We start from the raw sequence: 17,546 nt of genomic DNA, 5'->3' as shown, positions 1-17,546 counted from the left end.
TTATTGCTTAAGAGGTTAAATAGCATCTAGGTACAAATGCATTTGATTAACTGATCTTTAGCAAGTGTGAGCATATCTACAAAAGCAGATATTTGAGCAGTTTGCAGATCTGGAGGTTTCAGTTGTTTATTAACACAATGCCACAATCTTCCCAGGAGTGGACGCCAGTGCAATTACAAAAAGACTAAACTATGGCTTGTTTGGAATGCTTAGCAAGAGAAATGACATAGCAGCACAGCATAGGTTTGAAAGTTGAACAAACCACTAGATTTCTGAAGCAATGTCCTTTGAGGGGACAAGACCAAAATCAAGATGATTAGCCACAGTGCATACCCCCACATCTGAAGAAAACCAAACAGTGCATATCAAAATAAAACACCTCATACCAACTGTCAAGCATGATGGTGGAGGGGCAAAGAGTTGGGCTTGTTTTGCAACCACACGATATGTGCAACTTGCAGTCATTGAGTTGACCGTGAACTCCTAATGTGAGTCTAATGTGAGGTCATCTGTTCAACAGCTAAAGCCCAAATTAGGTCATGTAACAGGACGATGATGTCAAGGTTATGGTACTTCTGCATCTAGCTGGCCCTACAGAATAGGAGCAAGCATAAAAGGAGTAACGTGGAAGGTAATTTCAAATGCAATTTTTTAAAAACTCAACAAATATCAGCAAACACACAAACTGTTTGTGTGCAGTTTGTTGCACACTGTGTCTGCACAGGTCAGCTGATCATGACCTGTACATTAAGAAAATCTTCTAGGACCCTCAATAAAAATCATTGTGAGATGTGACTCTTTTCTCCACGCTGTAAGCGACTTTAGGGTTTCCCTAACTATTGAATCCCACTTTAACCCCTGACTGTACCCAGTTCTTGGTTTAGGTTTAGAGCCAAATGACTCTCTACAGTGTATCCACAGAAAATAGAGCTCCTTTTAAAAATTCTTCTTTTTCTCTGCTCAAGTTCTTATTAAGTGATTCAAGCTGAGTACATGTATTAGACATAAAATGTAGACTAAAATAAAGTTTGTATTCCCATGTACTAATATAATTTTATTGTACTTCTACTTAATTACTGATGTGTACTTTTGCCAACTCTGCTGCTAAAGTTCTACAAGCATTTGAATTTTGGGGTGTACTTTGCTACTCACAGGATCGCATCCAAATTTGTAAGTAAAGTAAGTGACTGTGCCAGTGCTCATAAACTAACTGCTTGCTGCCTTAAACCTTCTCGTCCCCATTCCTTTTTATTTTATGTCTTTTATCCTGTTTTCCTTCTCTCACCCCTACCAGTCGCAGCAGATGGCCCCGCCCCTCCCTGAGCCTGGTTCTGCTGGAGGTTTCTTCCTGATAAAAGGGAGTTTTTCCTTCCCACTGTCGCCATAGTGCTTCCTCATAGGGGGTCATATGATTGTTGGTTATATTTCTCTGTATGTATTATTGTAGGGTCTACTTTACGAGGCTAATGTTGTTGTAATTTGGCGCTATATAAATAAAATTGAATTGAATTGTAAACATGGTCTAATATTCCTCTTGATGGGGTTTGTTGCACCTTCTTCCAACTATAGTTACTTTTTAAATCCAACTATAGACTGTATGAGCATAGCTCCTGGGTCTGACAAGTAAAGTTAACATGGAAGACCCTTAAACCTGCATTTTTCTAATGGTCACTGGCAGGGGATATCTGTACTCACAAAAGACTTCCTGTCATGCATCTGCAGGCAAAACAACCTCTTTAAACACTTCCTTGAGAGCTTTATTGATCCAGTTATTTATTCTGGATCATGCTGTTCAGGTTGGAAAAACTGGTCAGTCTCTCTTAGAAACGAGGATTATCCAGTGCAGTGATCCCCAAAATGTGGGTTGAAAGTATTACAGGTAGGCTGCAGTAATAACAGAAATTCAGATTGAAATTACTCACAAGTATGTACAGTTATGCATTTATTTATGCAACTGTTTATGTATGTAAGTGTCCCAGTGGCAGGTGGGCCACACATTGGCCTTCACACTTTGCATATGACTGGGTATCATTAGCAATTTATAGTCAACAGCTTGTGATATGTTTTTTTAATCAAAATGTTCGTGGAATCACTCTCTCACTCTGTTTTATGTTGATAAGAGTGAAGATTAAAGATTGGGTGGGCCACATGGGATTTCCTGGTTTTTAAATGGGCCAAAGCACTCTCAAGTCTGGGCATGGCTGATGTAGGATATGTTCATAAAAAAAGCGTAAGAAAACAGAAAATGTACATTATATGCTATTTAATAAAGGTTTTTGCAATTGACCCTCCCCACCCAACAAACCAGCTCGCACACCTCCAGTAGATCTCTATCTTTATTTGTGTATGTCTATACACATATAAAAAATAAGGACATATGTACAATGGTAATAAATATCAACATGTTTTTACAAATGAAATAAGTTACTTAACATACTTTAAAAACAAACATAATAAACCAATAACAGAAAAGCAAAAATGGGACAAACTAAACCTCGGGTGGTAACAGAATAATCCAAATGATAAAGCATGAAAACAGCAGAACTTAAAGCCTCGTGTGAGAGAAAATATTACAAGCAGACAAATGCACTGGAAGTGAAGAAATGTACATAAAATACACTACACATGCATTTTTTTCCAAGCCTGAGACCTGTTATCTTTTTAGTTTTTGCAACATGTTATATTAAATAAAATTCTAATTGTTAAAAAAAGGAGAAATATTAAGACATAACCAAGTACCAGTGTAAAGAGATAATGTGTTCTTAGCTTTTGGCTTTTGGGAATTTAATACTATAATGTTGACATATTGTTTTTAATCACAGATCTGCTCCTGATCCACCACTATTTATTTGGCTTTCAGGAGCTAAAAAATTAAATAATAGTTTTGGTACATCATTCAGTCTTTCATTAAGTTAGGAGATAAGAAATTCAGCAGATAAATGACTGACATGTAAACAGGAAGTTCATCAGTCTCAAGTCTTCTTTTTCATTTTGCTCCGGGGGAAATTTAGCTGTAGATAAAATATGAAAGGTCGCAGATATCAGCTCAATTCAGCAAACTGGACGGACTGCTGATACTTAAATATCAATCTGCAATTGAATTAAATCAATATTTCAACAAGAACAAAAGCAATTGCAGTCTACTTTGGCTTTTCCAAAAGGTGAAGAGGCTTAGAAAAGGTAAACATGTTGAAATGCAGCAATGAAATCCTGTACAACTCTTGAGCCATAAAACCAGAAATATTTTTTCTTTTCTTTTTTCAAAGAGAGCATTAGTGTTGCACAATATTAGTGTCTGTAAAAGTCCAAAAATGATCAAACAAAATGATGTACAAGGATGATCATATCAAAGATGTACAGTCCACTTGCAGAGAATCATGCAACACTAGGATGGAGTGCTGATGGTCGACTACCTCTTCAACCTTGGGATCATTTTAATATTCTACATCTCTCTCAAGGCTCTGTACACAGAGGGGCAAAAACACATTTTTTTGTCCGTCCCCTTCTTTCTTGCTGTGCTCCGCTGGTCCCGACAGACATGTCCCAAAAATAAAAGCCACCCCCTGATGGACAGAGCACAAAGGGAGGACAAAAACATGTAGAGTGAGTAACAGCAAACAGCTAAAAAAGTTATGCACAATATGACTTTGCCACGATCTGATCTATTGTTGGCTATGCTTCAAAGTTTGCTTGGAAGTGGAACAGAAAGTATGTCAGAATATTTTTTTTGGACATCATTACATCAGCGTGGAACACATCTTATTTTGGGCAACGCGATCTTTTGGAAAATTCAATAATATGATAATATGAGCTTTGGCTTCATGCTAAAACTTATGGGATATGAAAACTTCCAACGATTAATGATATGTAGTTATGTAGTTAGTTGTCTATTCTGAGCAGGAGGCTGAAATGAAAAGACCCTCAAACTTGCAAGTACAGCAGAGGTTTTGAAACAGAGATTTTAGGCAGGAAGACCTTCCTTGGGTCAGCTTATTTTGATGGCTGTCACACTGGAGGATTTTCTCTTTAATAAAATGCTCTTGCCACAAGCTTCAGGCTGTGTGTGGCCCCCTTTCTTATCTTTTGCCAGGGAGAAAGCTTTTCAGGTGCACCTGCACTTCAAGACTTGCATAAAAGAGCACACAAGGACAGCTTTGATGGGAAAAAAACACACAAGCTGGTAAAATGGGATGGACAGACCTTTTTGACATTGGACATATTCAAATTTTTACATGATGATGGCGCTAGTGGCGTCCAGTAAAGTTAAACAAAAGTCACTACATGAGAACCAAATCTCATGATAAATGATAAATAGCTCAGGTCGGTAACTATTCTTATACTGTAGTCATACTATGACATTGGTCTTGAAATATTTGGCATGAAATAGAAACTAAGTACAGTTGTTACTAATTAAACTAATTAAAGGATCTGTTCTATTCGGGTACGGGTTGTTAATTAATGTGGCCAGTAACACCTGTGACGTCTGTTAAAATGGTCTTTGCTAATGGACTATTACTGTTTACAACTTTAGCAGTGGAAGTTCAGTTGTTTGCTTTGAAGCAAATATGAAACCCATAAGAGAAGTTGTGCTTTATTTATCACAAAGCGGACTGACTGCGCTCATGGTTACAAGAATTTCCCAACTTTTTGGTCAGTTTTGTTTATCTCAAAGGCTAAGTGGCAAACTTTGCACTGGAAAAACAAAGCCAGTGCTAAAGTGCATTTCCTCTAAGGATATAAAAAAAGTTTTTGACCTCTGAGTATAGACTCTCCCATGACAACAACTGTAGAGGGTCTAAAGCTATTCATAACTCATCTATTGGGATTTTGTTAAGGCCTGTAGCTAGCTGCTGTTTTCTAGGCCTCACTTCTGCTAATTCGAGTCACCAAACCTCTTAAATGAGTTTGTGGTGTTGATGCCACGTATTGGTCTACTGTGTGGTACAGGAGTCTGTGTGCCTGTGCTTGGATATAAAATCTACAAATGTAGCTTGATTAGCATTAGTCAGCATTAGCATTGTTAGCACTTTCCAAAAATTTAACAGCTAATCACATTTCTTAAAAAAGTTAGCAAAATGTGTTTGCAAACTGGTGAGAACCATCATGGTAGCTAGATCCATCAGTTCAGTAAAGAAATAACTAGTTTGGCCTTTAATGCATTATTAACTTTCTGTCAAAGAAAGTGTAAAACAGATTCAAGCTCAAGATGTTCCAGTTTCATATTTTTGGGCTGCACTTGGCATTTGTGTATTTACAGTTGGCCTGCTTTCAGCATCATAATTAACAGACAGATGTGAAAGCGGTATCTCAGTTATTTAATAAAACCCTTTTCAGACAGTGACCATATTGGGTTCATCAATCTCTTAGATTGGTACACGGTTGTGAGGTGATCTTGTGTGTTTAGACTTTCACCATAAGTAAACAGTGAAGATTACTGTACTTTTCAGTGTTTTTGGTCACAGGAATACTGTTACTATGGTGGGTGCTCATGTTAAACACGTCCACACTTGGTCAGTGTATATAAAAGACACGGGTGTCAAACGTAAAGCCCGGGGGCCAGAACTGGCCCATCTCCAAACCAGCCTACATGACTGTTTGGGAAAATGTGAAGGAGTATAAAGCAGTTTGAGATAAATAAGGACTTTGAACTGTGAATCATCCAAAGCTACTTCAGTAGAATTCATGAATATAAGCACTGCTTTGGGAAAACAGTATAACAGGGCTTCTTTAATAGTAAGGAGAGCATGTTTGAAAGCACCTTAAGTGAATTTCCCAAAATGTTGAATTACTCCTTTAAGAGACACTCTGGGCAACCGAAGTGTCAGAGAAGCCAAATAAATAAACTAAATAATTTGCAACACTACACTGAGCAGCAGCAAGAGCTAAAACTCTGAACTGGAAATCGTTTATGGCTATGACATTTCTTAAATCTGCTTTCATGGATTTAATTAAGTGCAACAATACCTTTCACTGGTTTCTGGCCACTTTCTGTCTGGAGCCACGTGTTTGTCGGTACAGGTTCATTCAGTCTGTCTGTCCATCAACACTGTATGTATGAGTGTGTGTATGTTCTCTTCATGTCGTCATGTTTTACATTATTCTCCGTCTGTATAAGTCCACAGTAGCTCCGGGTCCGTCTCTGGGCGTCGGTAACAGGGAGGGGGGTTTCAAGGGGGTTTAAGGATCCATCACAAACACACTGTAGTCCAGGATGGTTGGGATTCAGAGGACTGTGAGTGTGTCTGTGTGTGTGTGTAAAAGGGTGTGTGGGAGGGGTAGTTTCTTTCTTGGCAGTGCAAGTTACCACCCTCACCAAATACATCGAATATAAAGCACTTATTGAGACATCCACAGCGGTCGCAACAGCGAGGGCTCAGCTACATTCTCCGTGCCAAATGTCTTCACGTCAACTTCGATTTGAAATCAAGTGTGCAATTACTGCTCAGCTGCTATGAGCTGAATGCAAATAGCCTTTGCACAAGCTTCCACAGAAAAAAAAAGTGCAACCAAAACACCTATCTGTCACACTCTGTGACTCTTAATAACTGTCATATGGAGTGCACTTGAAGTATAGTGGACTTGAAGGTGTGTTTGAAGGTCGCCATGCAGGGCCGTGCGAGGAGTAATGTAACGCCAGGAGCTTTTCCTCGCATTGTCATTCAAAAGTGGGGAGCCGTTAGTCGCCGATGACTATTTGAACACTGCCGTATTTCCAGAGCAAACGAATAACGAGAAATGTCTTAATTCAAAGCAACGGTCATCACATCAAATCAAAAAGGAAGAGATCGAAGTCTTTCTCGGGTGGTAAATACAAGGTGTGGAAGGGGCGAAAATACAAACTGTCTCGAGAGACTGTCCTTCATTCAACAAAAAATATTTAAAAAACGTCTTTTTCCATTGAATTTCTTCTCTTTGTCTTTCTCTCTCTCTCCTCTCTCCTTTCCATCCCGTACAAAGCTCGGGGACATGATTGTCGTCTTGCTTAGAGATTAGGCTTTTTTTCAACTGCTCTCACACTCTCGGCTCACGAATACAAAAAAAGGGAAGACACGCTTCCAGTTTTTAAGTGCAGTAAGCTGTAAAAGTCTCAAAGGAGCAGAAAGACAGAGAATCAGTTCAATATTTCCAGTTAGTTGTCCTTGTCGTTTGTCAAGTGGTTTGAGAACTGGGGCAAAACGCTTCGCTTGGTCCGCTCTTTGTAGAAGAAATGTGCCCTTCTGAGAACAGGTAACGCCATTTGTTTGATTTCCGTGCTCGAGGTGTTCTCCCCTGCGTTCGTCCTTTTTTTTTCTTCTTAAATACACAATGTACACAAGTGGCGGTTTCACAGTGGAAGCAGAAAAAGCCACAACCATGACTGCATGTTGTCCAAAACACAATAATTAGAAGAGTTCATGTCGCTCGAACACAGTGTATGAGTGTGTATATTTAACATGCTGTGTGCTATAAATGTCTACAGTGAGCCAAACAGCCATTGGTGGAGCGAGAAAGAGGGAGTGAGAGAGAGAGAGCGCGGGGGAATTGACAGCATGTTGTTGCAAGAGAGAGAGAGCAGGCATCCTCGAAAGGACAGAGGTAGGTTGGTTGTTTTTTTTTTTTTCAAACTCGGGGAACGGAGACGGAGGAGGACGGGCCTACACCGACGACTCCTCCGGGTTGGCGTCGGGTAGCACGCTTCTCTGCTGCAGGGTGCGTCTCAGCTCTTCCTTGAAGGGGCTGGAGTAGTCGTTCCCACCCATGCCGAGGCCTCCCAGCCCACCTCCCCCAGCACCAGTCCCGCTAGCCCTTTCCTCCCCTGCTGTGCTCAGGTTGAGGCGGATGTAGCCGTTGCTACCAGAGCCTCTGATGTTTGTGAGGCTGAGACGGCTGGGGGAGTGGATGGGCTGGCCGGGTATGGCGCTGGGCGACGCCGTGCTGCTGACACTGTTGGGCCCCAGGGCATGACCGGGAACGATCTTCAGGGAGCCGTCTGAATAATAGTAGTTGGCACCTGTCTCCCAGAAGCGGTCTTCATCCGTGGGCATCTTGCTAGGCACAAAGGTGGGCGGCTCCTTAGGCAGGGTGATGGGGTATACGAGGGTGCTCTCGAGAGGCTTCATGTCTACTCCCTTTCCCAGGGCCAGCTTCAGCCTCCTGCGCAGGTACAGAGCTACGACGAGAAGCAGCAGGCACGCTGCTCCGAGGGTGATGACCAGCACCCAGAAGAGGCCCATGCTGCTGTCCGGAGCCCGTGCTTCCATGAAGACTGGAGCGCTGGCTACCACTGCCACCTGGTAGCGTTCTGTCTGAAACTTGACTCCCTGCTCCTCAGAGTAGCAGATGTAGCGGCCCGCTTGCAACTGGCCCGCTTCAGGGATGATGAGAGCTTTGAGGGTCCGGTCGAAGCGCGGCCCTCCTGCCTCCGGATCACCCAGCTGAAGCTCACGGTCATTGAGAACCCAACAAGGCTGAGCCAAGTTGGAGACCAGCTGGCAGGGCAGCACCATGTCAGACCCCACCACAACGGTGACGTTCCTGAGACGGGAGTGCTCTGTGCAGGAGAGGTGGAGGAGGGGCAGAGGGTGCAGGGAAGAGAAGACAAGAGTGGGGGTTAAGTGTCATCCATAATAAATCCATTTCATATTCTGCACTAGCCAGCTCTCCTGTGCTTAATTCAATTTATTCAGCTCAGTTCAAATGTACTCGCTGAGTCCATTCCCTTTACTTGCTGCTGATTTGCTCCTGCACTGACAATCAATTCCCACAAGGGGCCACTAGAGAGGTGTCAGCGCCACACTCACCAGGGCTGGGGATGGAAACCGGCTTATCAAACTTGGCTTTTCCCCGGTTGAACCTCTCCAGCATGAGGTCCTGTGAGAGGGAGGAGGTGGACCTGGAGAGAAGAGGGCAGAAAGCAGAGAGGAAGATTAATAATGTTACAATAAGGAACCGAGAACATTTTAGTAGCGGAAGAAACATGCACAGAATAAGGGGAATCAATAAAAAATGCACAGAAAAATAGTTTTTCCAACACTTTAACAACAAAATGTATTTAATCAGACAGATATTTCAGTAGAAATAAAATAAAAACTGTAACAGTACAGAAAGCCAAGGTTACCTCACAGCTTCAGGCTGAAAGCCTAAAAATTTTATTTTATAGGATTTATGCATTTCACTGGCAAATGAAGGAATCTCTGTAGTAATAGGATTCGTAATAGTTTTATACTTTTATTTTTTTATTTCTAGATTGATCAGTGTCAAAAACACTAAAGGATGTAAAAAGGCAGCAGTCATTAGAGCCCTGTATCGTTATTTCCAAGTTTCTTTAACTAAAGACGTGAAGATTAAATAAAAGAAATCAGTGCAAGCAAACTCAACCACATCAAAAAAACAAAGTTCTTTATAGTTCTGTTGAGTTCATATACACTGATTTCTTTTGCCGACTCACAGTTACTGTGATGTATGATTACTAAGCAGTTTTTGAGTCTCTGGAGACTTTTTAGCTGCCGGTTCCTTGACAGATTCCTGATGAGAGGAGATGATTTGCAAGGTGCGCAGAGACACACTTGAAAATCTGGGACAAACACAGACTTAACACGACACGAGTACCCGAGGCGAGCTGAGATGAGAGGAAGAAGTGTAACTGGCTGGTGTCAGATGCCGTACCGACTCGTCACAAAAGGATTTAACCAGCTTGAACTTTTCTTAAGAGCGTAAATTAGAGCCATGTCACTAGTTGACCGGACTGGCGGTGCTGTTGAGATGAATCAGTGGAAAAAAGATATGATAGTTTTCCTTATTAATTATAATTTAGAGCAGTGAAGTGGAAGATAGATCCAATCATCATTAGATAATGATGATTGGATAAATGAAATCAGGCACTGGAATATTCCAATTAGTGAAACAGTTAAAGGGGTACATTTTGTTTCAGGGGTGATTCAGATGCTTGTCTAACATTTGTACATCAGCAGATTCCTTTAAAGCAAATTATTTTTTCAGTATAGTGTGGATGGATGGGTGTACATAGCTACTAGTCTCACCCTCGGTGGAGGTCGATGCGGACGCAGGCCCTACCCTCGCTGTCCCAGGCGCAGTAGGGATCCCGGGCGAGCAGACAGTCTGGCTGAGACTGATAGCGGCTGCAGTTGGCCAAGGGCAGCTGGAGAACCTCAGAACGAGATCCGATGTACAAGTACTTCTACAGAGAGGCAGAAAGAGAAGAAGAAGAAGACAAAGTCCAGATCCAGAAGAAAGATAAACAGAGAGAGAGGGAGAGAGTGACTCAGTTAGGGGTTAGAGGAGATAATGGGATAATCACTCTCAATTACAATAACATTGACCCCCCCCCCTCCAAATCCAATCTGGTTTGCACTCTTTTCGCAAAATGCTGTTATAAAATGTCTGATCGCAGCTAAGCCAGCATTAATGAGATAAGCACGAAGCTTTAGGGAACGCCCTGTCGGAAGGCCATCGATCGACGGACGCGCTGCTGTAGAGCTGCGGGGACACAGCAGCCGTCAGCACACAGGCTCCGATGACAGCTCAGAGAAGCCGAGAAAACAGAAGGGCCAAGGGTTCAATTCCCCGCTGTGGTGAAGGATTGTAATGACTGTTATTTGGGAAGAGACTTTCAGATTCATCAGGCAACAAATCATCACAAGACAAAGCAGCACTGCCTCCACTGGATACCAATGAGCAAATGATGAGACAACAAAGAGGGAAAGCAGATTCAAAAAGCACGCTGAAGGAATGTGATCACACGAAGAGAGAGCAACCAGACAGGAGATTCCCAAAACAAAAAGGAACTTTGTAGCCCCCATCCCCAAGAGACCATTAAGATTTCTCATCTCTCGCAAAGACAGAAAACAATACACCTAGGAGTGTGTGGTGCCATGGAAACAGATGAAAGTTCAAATTCAAATAGTAGAGTAAAAGATGAGGTGAATTAAATGTGGTCTGTTCTGACTTTCTTTATTTATCGAGACACCTGCTTTCCAAGTGTGCAACAGAACCAAATGTAGACGTCACTTCGCTAAAGGCGCTGCTAGAGTCTTTCTGCTTGGTCCATTCTGGGATACTGTGAAGACATGGCAGCCTGCTCTGAAGCAGAGGACACACTCCCTGGTTGTGGTGAAACACAGAAGTATGTGCATGGTAGCCACAGTTAGAGCAGGTTGAAATCTATCAATGCTATGGAAAGATGCTTCTGTGCATCCTTTTTTTCCCCTCCTTTGGGAACGCTGTCCCACAAATCAAAGTGACAACATATATTGTGTAAATTGCTGGAGTGTTTTCTACTTTATACAACAGCTTACCAATAAGCTATTTAAAAAATAGGGCCATTATACGACTTTATTCAAATGCTTGTTATGAAGTTGTTGCCTTGTTGAAGGACATCATAAGGCAGGCTTAGAGAACAACTCCATAAACAAGGATAATGATCAAAGAGTAGTTTGCATAGGTCGTGTCCTCATTTTGGTTGCTGCTGTATCGGCAAAATTTAGAATTTATTTTTTTGCTTTTTCCATTTTAATTCAGAAATGCTAATTGATACGATATGAAGATATTCTAAAGAGACAGAAAAGGAAGCTACAGGTGGACTGAAAACTAACTGTGAATATTGTCTTTCATTTGTACTACTGCATCCAACACGCTGGTCCTTGAAGGCATGTTTTTAATCTAAATCTGAGTCTGAACTAAATGAAAGCCGAGTGTTTTAAAGGGGCACCGGAGCGATTCGAGGTGTCAGCGTGTTCCAGCGAGCGCTCGGCATGTGGCAACACCTAAAAACACTTTTCCTCCACACCTTTCCAATTAAGGGGCTGTATCCTACATTAATATTAACGCCCACTTCACATACCGATGAGTTAACGGCTTGGGGCTGAGGAAGGTGTCAGATGCTTCGAGCAACACTCAAACTACCAGCATGTTTCATGCGTGCAACACGAGTGTAGTACTGTGAATGCCTTGCAGGAAACACAGTTTCACAGTGTGAGCGGCTATCGCTAACATAAATATGACTGCACAGCATTTAGTAACTCTTTTATTTTTAAGGGTTTAAGTAGGACTGGACACAGCTAAGCCAGAGATGGTCAAGATGTGCTGTTTTATTCCTAGTTTGGGTTTCATGGGCACCGTGACTGCTCTTTGGCCATGCAGCCCCATACACAACAAAGTGTGGTGCATTGTGCATACTGATGTCTTTCCATCAGTTTTCTGCAACTTGAGTTGCAGTATCTCGTCTGTTGGATTGGACCACAGGCGCCGGCCTTTGCTCCCCGTGTCTATCAGTGAGCCATTTGGATAGATACCTCACAAAAGCTGCAGTTCTGGAGATGTTTCATCCCAGTCGGGCAGCCATCACAGTCTGACCCTTGTCAAACTCAAATCTTTAAACTTGCACCTTTTTTCCTGCTTCTAACATGTTAACTTAGAAGACAAAGTGTTCCCTCGTTAATATATCTCACCCACAAACAGTTGCCATGGTTGTTGGGATTTTCCCTGTTTTCTCTGTGTGATTGTAGGGTCTTTATCTTACAATATAAAGCACATTGAGGAAACTGTTGTTGTGATTTGGCGTGAGTTCATCCCTTTTCTTCACTTCACATGTCAGCGGTCTCTCTGGGCTGTGTGAATGGACGTTCACGTGTAAAAACAGCAACAACTGAAACACATCCTGTTGTTGTTTTCTTACCTTGGCGTGGGAGATGGTCAGGCTGTCGACTGGCTGGGCCGTTTCAAACAGCTGGATCTCCTCTATCACGTGGGCCTCTGAACCCAGGATCACCACCCTCTGCAGCCAGCCCTCCGCTGCAGCACAGAGAGGAAGAAGATGAAGAAGATTTGAGCTCACTTTACTTCTGTCCTATTCACATGGAAGTTTTCAATCGAGTTTACTTTGGTGCACTTTTGGTGCAACACAGAACACCCAGCACACCTTTGACAGCAAAGCAGGGAATTTAAATATAAATCATACAATTTTGGCAAATATTTATAAAAAAAAAACCTGCGCCAGCGCTCCAGTTCATTTGTACCATAGCGATATGTTACAGTAAATTACCCCATGCACCTGTCACTGCATAGCCATCAGTTTAAATATTAATGATCAGCACACAATCACCTGTGACTGCACAACATTTGACATCCTAATATATTCACACACACACACATACACACAGGAGCTCATTTAAATATTAATGATGAAATATGTTAATGTACAGGCACTCCTTTGGTGCCAACAATTTAAATATTAAAGCACAAGCTGCAAAATTATAACCTATGCAGCAAACACTTTTTTCATGAACTATTGATTGAGTGTGTTGCTCAACTGTTCCTGGTTCATGCTGAGTGTCTGAAAAGCTAGCAAGGCAACAGTTAAGGTTTTATGGCATTTTTTTTCTTGCTGTGGCAAGAAACCCCCCCCCACCCCCAAAACAGGTAAAACTAAACTAACACCACTGATCATATGTCCTTGCCCCTCTGATGTGCTGAAGAGCCGGTATACAAATAGAGAGAGGCCGTAAATGGAGCAGCTGACCTCAGTGCAGCTCTAAGTGGTGTTATTAATTACACCTGGGCTTTTCCTGGTGTGACTCAAAACAAGGCCAGCTTCGCTACGGGCCACACATCAGCATCACGCCAAGGGTCAGACATGTATACAATACCGACATGCTTTAACTGAATACAAAATGCAAGGCCTGCATTATCTTCAAGTGTAACTTTGCGCATGTGAATGTTTTGTTGACCAGTCAACAAAATTGTGCACTTTAACTACAGTTTTAACTACAAAGGCTGTTATATTGCAACATCACCTTTTTATTTTTTTCCCTGCAAAGGTTTTTCAAAGTTTCATGTAATGCATGGAGATGTTGGAAGTATCATAATTGTTTCGGCTGCTTTTACAGCCTCCTGTAGTTCTGGTTTAAACACTTCGATTCTGAGGTACGCTTCTTTCCAGTTGAGTAACTTTCTGCCTGTTTCCTGTCTGCTATCGTGTAGACTGTGTAAGAAAAAACCTGACACAAATATATTCTTTGAGAACTGATACTGTCTCGCAGCAAATGGATACACGGGCCTCTCTTTTCACTCAGTAATGAAGTTCTCAGTCCCACACCTCTCCCTCACGAGATTGCCTGCCTTCAGCATCAGCTTTCAGTTTGGTCCAATTTGGTGTTAGGTAGCATGTGAACCTGCAGGCGCAAAGCTGTCGTGCAAATCTGTTTGGTTTGGTGTTTGGTGCAAAGGCTGTGCAGAACATTTTTTTTGAAAACCTTAAGATATATGCAGGCTTTAAATTTTAAATTTAAAAATATTGGCTGGAAAAAAAAGCAACAGAAGACGAGTAGAAAGTTCCCTCCAACAGAAAAACGTGCATCACTAATGCGCAAAGCCAGAGTGTCATCAATCGTTTTCATCGACATCAATTTGTGATTGAAAAGGTCACGAAAAGGAAATCTTCTTGCTGGAACATCCATCTGCCGTACTGAGCTCCAGCTCAGCAACAAACTACAGATGAATTTAAAAGACTGGAGGTGCTCCTGGCCCTTCAACACCTCGGGTAACAGCATTTGAAGAGTTTTTTTTTTTTTTAAGTGGTGTGTGGGGAGCTGATGCTGGAGGAAGAGGAAGAGGAGATCCTGTGCTCCTTTCATGTAGGGCATTGTGAACAAGTTTAGATCCCTGGTGATGAAAGGTATTTCAGGCACAGCTGGTGGGGTGACCTTGATGTGTGTGTGTGTGTGTGTGCGTGCGTGTGTGTGTTACGTGCTGACATGCGCTTTCTTCTGTGGTCCTCTTGATTACGAGACTGTCACAGATAATGCAAAAAGCTAACCCAGCAGCCAGAGGGAGGCTTGAGAGATGGAAATACACATACAGGCATAGCAAGCAGAAGGCATATCACCGCACTCGCCTCTCACGCCGTCACAGACCAGTGTCGGCTAATCCCTCAATCCCACAGCCTGTTTTTCCCCCCCGTTTAAAAACAGTGTTGTCAAGCACTTCTCCTCCTCTCTCTCTCTCTGTCTCTTTTTTTTCACATCAGCTGTCGCTATGCCGTCGCTAATAGCTAATCAAGCCCGCAGCCCAATTGGCACTGCGAGCGCACGTCTGCCAAGGGCCCCGTTGAGTTTGTGCCGTGAAGCACGACAAGCGGGGATGACTGCACTTGGCTCAGAGAGTGTGAGTGTGCATATCTGTGTGTGTCCATTAGTAAGGTGCTAGCGCCCGCGCGTGTGTGTGTTTGTGTCGCAGCAGCAGCGGCCATGTGTGTGTCCGGGCTGGCCTCACCGCCTGCCAGCAGAGAAGCCCCGAGTCCGCTGTTGTCACACTGTCAGTGTTGTCCCAGTCACTCTGTCTCTGCAGTGATCTGAATGATAAGTAGGTGAGTCTTTCCATTCATGAGATGGGCTGCATTCAAATTCACATTCCCTGGAATCCGCTATTAGATGTGTATTATCCAGGATTAAGGCTCCGGGAGGGCGGGCTGATTTCTGATCCAAAACAGGACACCTGCGTATGGGCCCAATGGCTACTGACTGGAGATATTAATTAAGTCGCGGGTGTGTAGACGTTTCCTTTGATGCATGAAGACGGATCTCAGCATGCAAATCTAGCCCCTAATTGAAACTCAGCTAAAGTCTGGCCAGATGGCATGTTGTTTTCGTGCTACCGTACCTTATGCCAGTACCTGTTCCTCTGTGCTGCCACGGCCCGTAAGCTCTTATCTCTATGACAAACACTCTATGCATGTCATATATTTTCACCGGCACGCTGAGAACACCCCATCTCTACAGATGGGGGTCAAAAAAATAACAGAAACATCATAAATCATGAACACTGTGCAGTCTGCTTAAAGACGATGATTCAACTTTATCGCCTTTTTTCTTTTTGAAGCTCCAGAGCAAGATGCTCTCTTGGCCTCTAGCGCCGCAGTGAGCGGAGACGGGCGGCGAGCTGTGAATAGTCGTGTCAGTGGGAATGGAAGCAGCGACTGCAGTTGAAATGTCACAGCATTCGGGCCGTTAGTTAAAGAGCAAAAATTAGCTGAAGTGACAGTTGAAGTGGAAGCGCTGAAAGCAGCCGAGAAGTCGCTGGAGGGGTAGGGGGCATTAAAAGACTTGAATTATTGCTTCAGTTTAAGTGTAGCAATGGAAGCAATCAGAGTTTTCTTGTTGAAGTGCCAGGGATGGGAGAAGTGTGTGCAGTGTAAACAGCTGAGCAGTGGGAATAGGCTCTGAGGAGGGAGTGTACACGATTGGTGATGCGTTTTCCCCCCAATAAAAACATCAGTGTTTTAGCCAAACACCCATGCCAGCATCACGATTCATTACCTGTGCCGATGAAGAGCATGTTGTACGGCCTCTGGTCCAGGGCGCTGACACGATCCACCGCCAGCCTCGTGAAGTTGACGCCCTTGGTGAGCAGCAGGAGGCGGCCCAGAGCTTTGTCCTCCATCAGAGGGTGCTTCTTGGCAAAGTTGAGCGTGGCGTCAGGCAGCTGCAGGGAGCTGTTGTAGCCGTTCTCCCTGTCTGAGTTGGTTATACACTGCAGTAAAGAGAGAAAAGAAGGAGGGACAGGGGAGGGAAATGAAGCGGGGAAAGGAAGGGAGAAGGATATGAGGAGAAAGTAAGAGGGCCAGGAAGGAGAAAGAGGAAGAGGAGGAAACTTCTTAGCTGCAGCTGATACAGGTTGGCACGGTTAGCTGGCTTGCAAACCAGTGCCCTCCCTCCACCCCTTCCACTTCTTCAGTTTTGCTTCGCACTGGCTCTCACCTCCGCCTGCTAACACCCCTTCCTCTCCTTCCTTTCCTGTGGCGCTGGATCATTATGTCCTTGGCCTCCAAGCTACGCCACATCACCCATTTTCCCTCCCTCCTTAACTATCCCATAGGGACTATTTTCCTGCTCTGTGAAGCTGTCTACAACTTGATCAAAAATTTAAACATTGACATGGGCAGTTTCTTACCGATCCTGGTCGCGGTGTGGGGACAGAACCCGTGTAACGTCCCCACCTCTGGGACGCCTCTCTGTACTCCTTGTAGGACCCTTTGAACACCTCCTTCACGTTACTTATCTGGTACTGACACACAGCTGACACGTCCACGTCACCCCTGGAACATGGCAGCAACATGGGGGAAATCGGTGATGTGTGGCAGTAATAATCGAGACAAATTACCTGTCGTACAAGTCAGCGAGACACACTCAACAGGATGTGAACATGTACGTTTAAAAATAGCAGAATCCAAAAATACCAGGCAGTGAAGCGTGCTGCTTTTAAACGACCCTCCCGGTAATCACAATGTAGTAAATAGATATTAAATGTATGGTCTAAAACTGATTTGTTGACACATCTCCACTGTTTCCATGGTGAGGCACAAATTGATGCACATGTACGAGGGTTCCTTCATACGCCAGTGAAATCCATCAATTAGTGCCGTGACTCAGGAAATGCATTTCATTTAATGGTGAGGTCGGGGATTCGGGAGCTCTTCAAAATTTTTTTTTTCCCCAACACATTTTCAGACATCCAAGTGGGACTCAAATTGGGTATTGACGTCTGACACAGAC

At 43.3% G+C, this 17,546-nt stretch overlaps 1 protein-coding gene across 1 annotated transcript in view; it reads right to left on the bottom strand.

The window, feature by feature from the left end:
* Nucleotides 1-2,318: 2,318 nt before the first annotated feature.
* The window catches only part of sema4c (sema domain, immunoglobulin domain (Ig), transmembrane domain (TM) and short cytoplasmic domain, (semaphorin) 4C), a 107,657-nt gene continuing 92,429 nt past the window's right edge, over nt 2,319-17,546 (bottom strand). Inside the window, exons 11-17 of the mRNA XM_005936893.3 lie at nt 16,945-17,089; nt 16,311-16,524; nt 12,674-12,789; nt 10,020-10,177; nt 8,781-8,872; nt 5,965-8,530; nt 2,319-3,563 (exon numbers count right to left, since the gene is read on the bottom strand). Coding sequence (XP_005936955.1) covers nt 7,635-8,530; nt 8,781-8,872; nt 10,020-10,177; nt 12,674-12,789; nt 16,311-16,524; nt 16,945-17,089 — 1,621 coding nt within the window. The 3' untranslated portion in view covers nt 2,319-3,563; nt 5,965-7,634. The remainder of the gene's footprint in view (nt 3,564-5,964; nt 8,531-8,780; nt 8,873-10,019; nt 10,178-12,673; nt 12,790-16,310; nt 16,525-16,944; nt 17,090-17,546) is intronic.

The sequence above is a fragment of the Haplochromis burtoni genome, unplaced genomic scaffold (assembly GCF_018398535.1).
Source record: "Haplochromis burtoni strain Fernald_Lab_line unplaced genomic scaffold, NCSU_Asbu1 Contig_226, whole genome shotgun sequence".
Classification (NCBI taxonomy): domain Eukaryota; kingdom Metazoa; phylum Chordata; class Actinopteri; order Cichliformes; family Cichlidae; genus Haplochromis; species Haplochromis burtoni.
The sequence above is the reverse complement of the archived record's forward strand: the minus strand, read 5'-3'. Positions and strand labels throughout refer to the sequence as shown.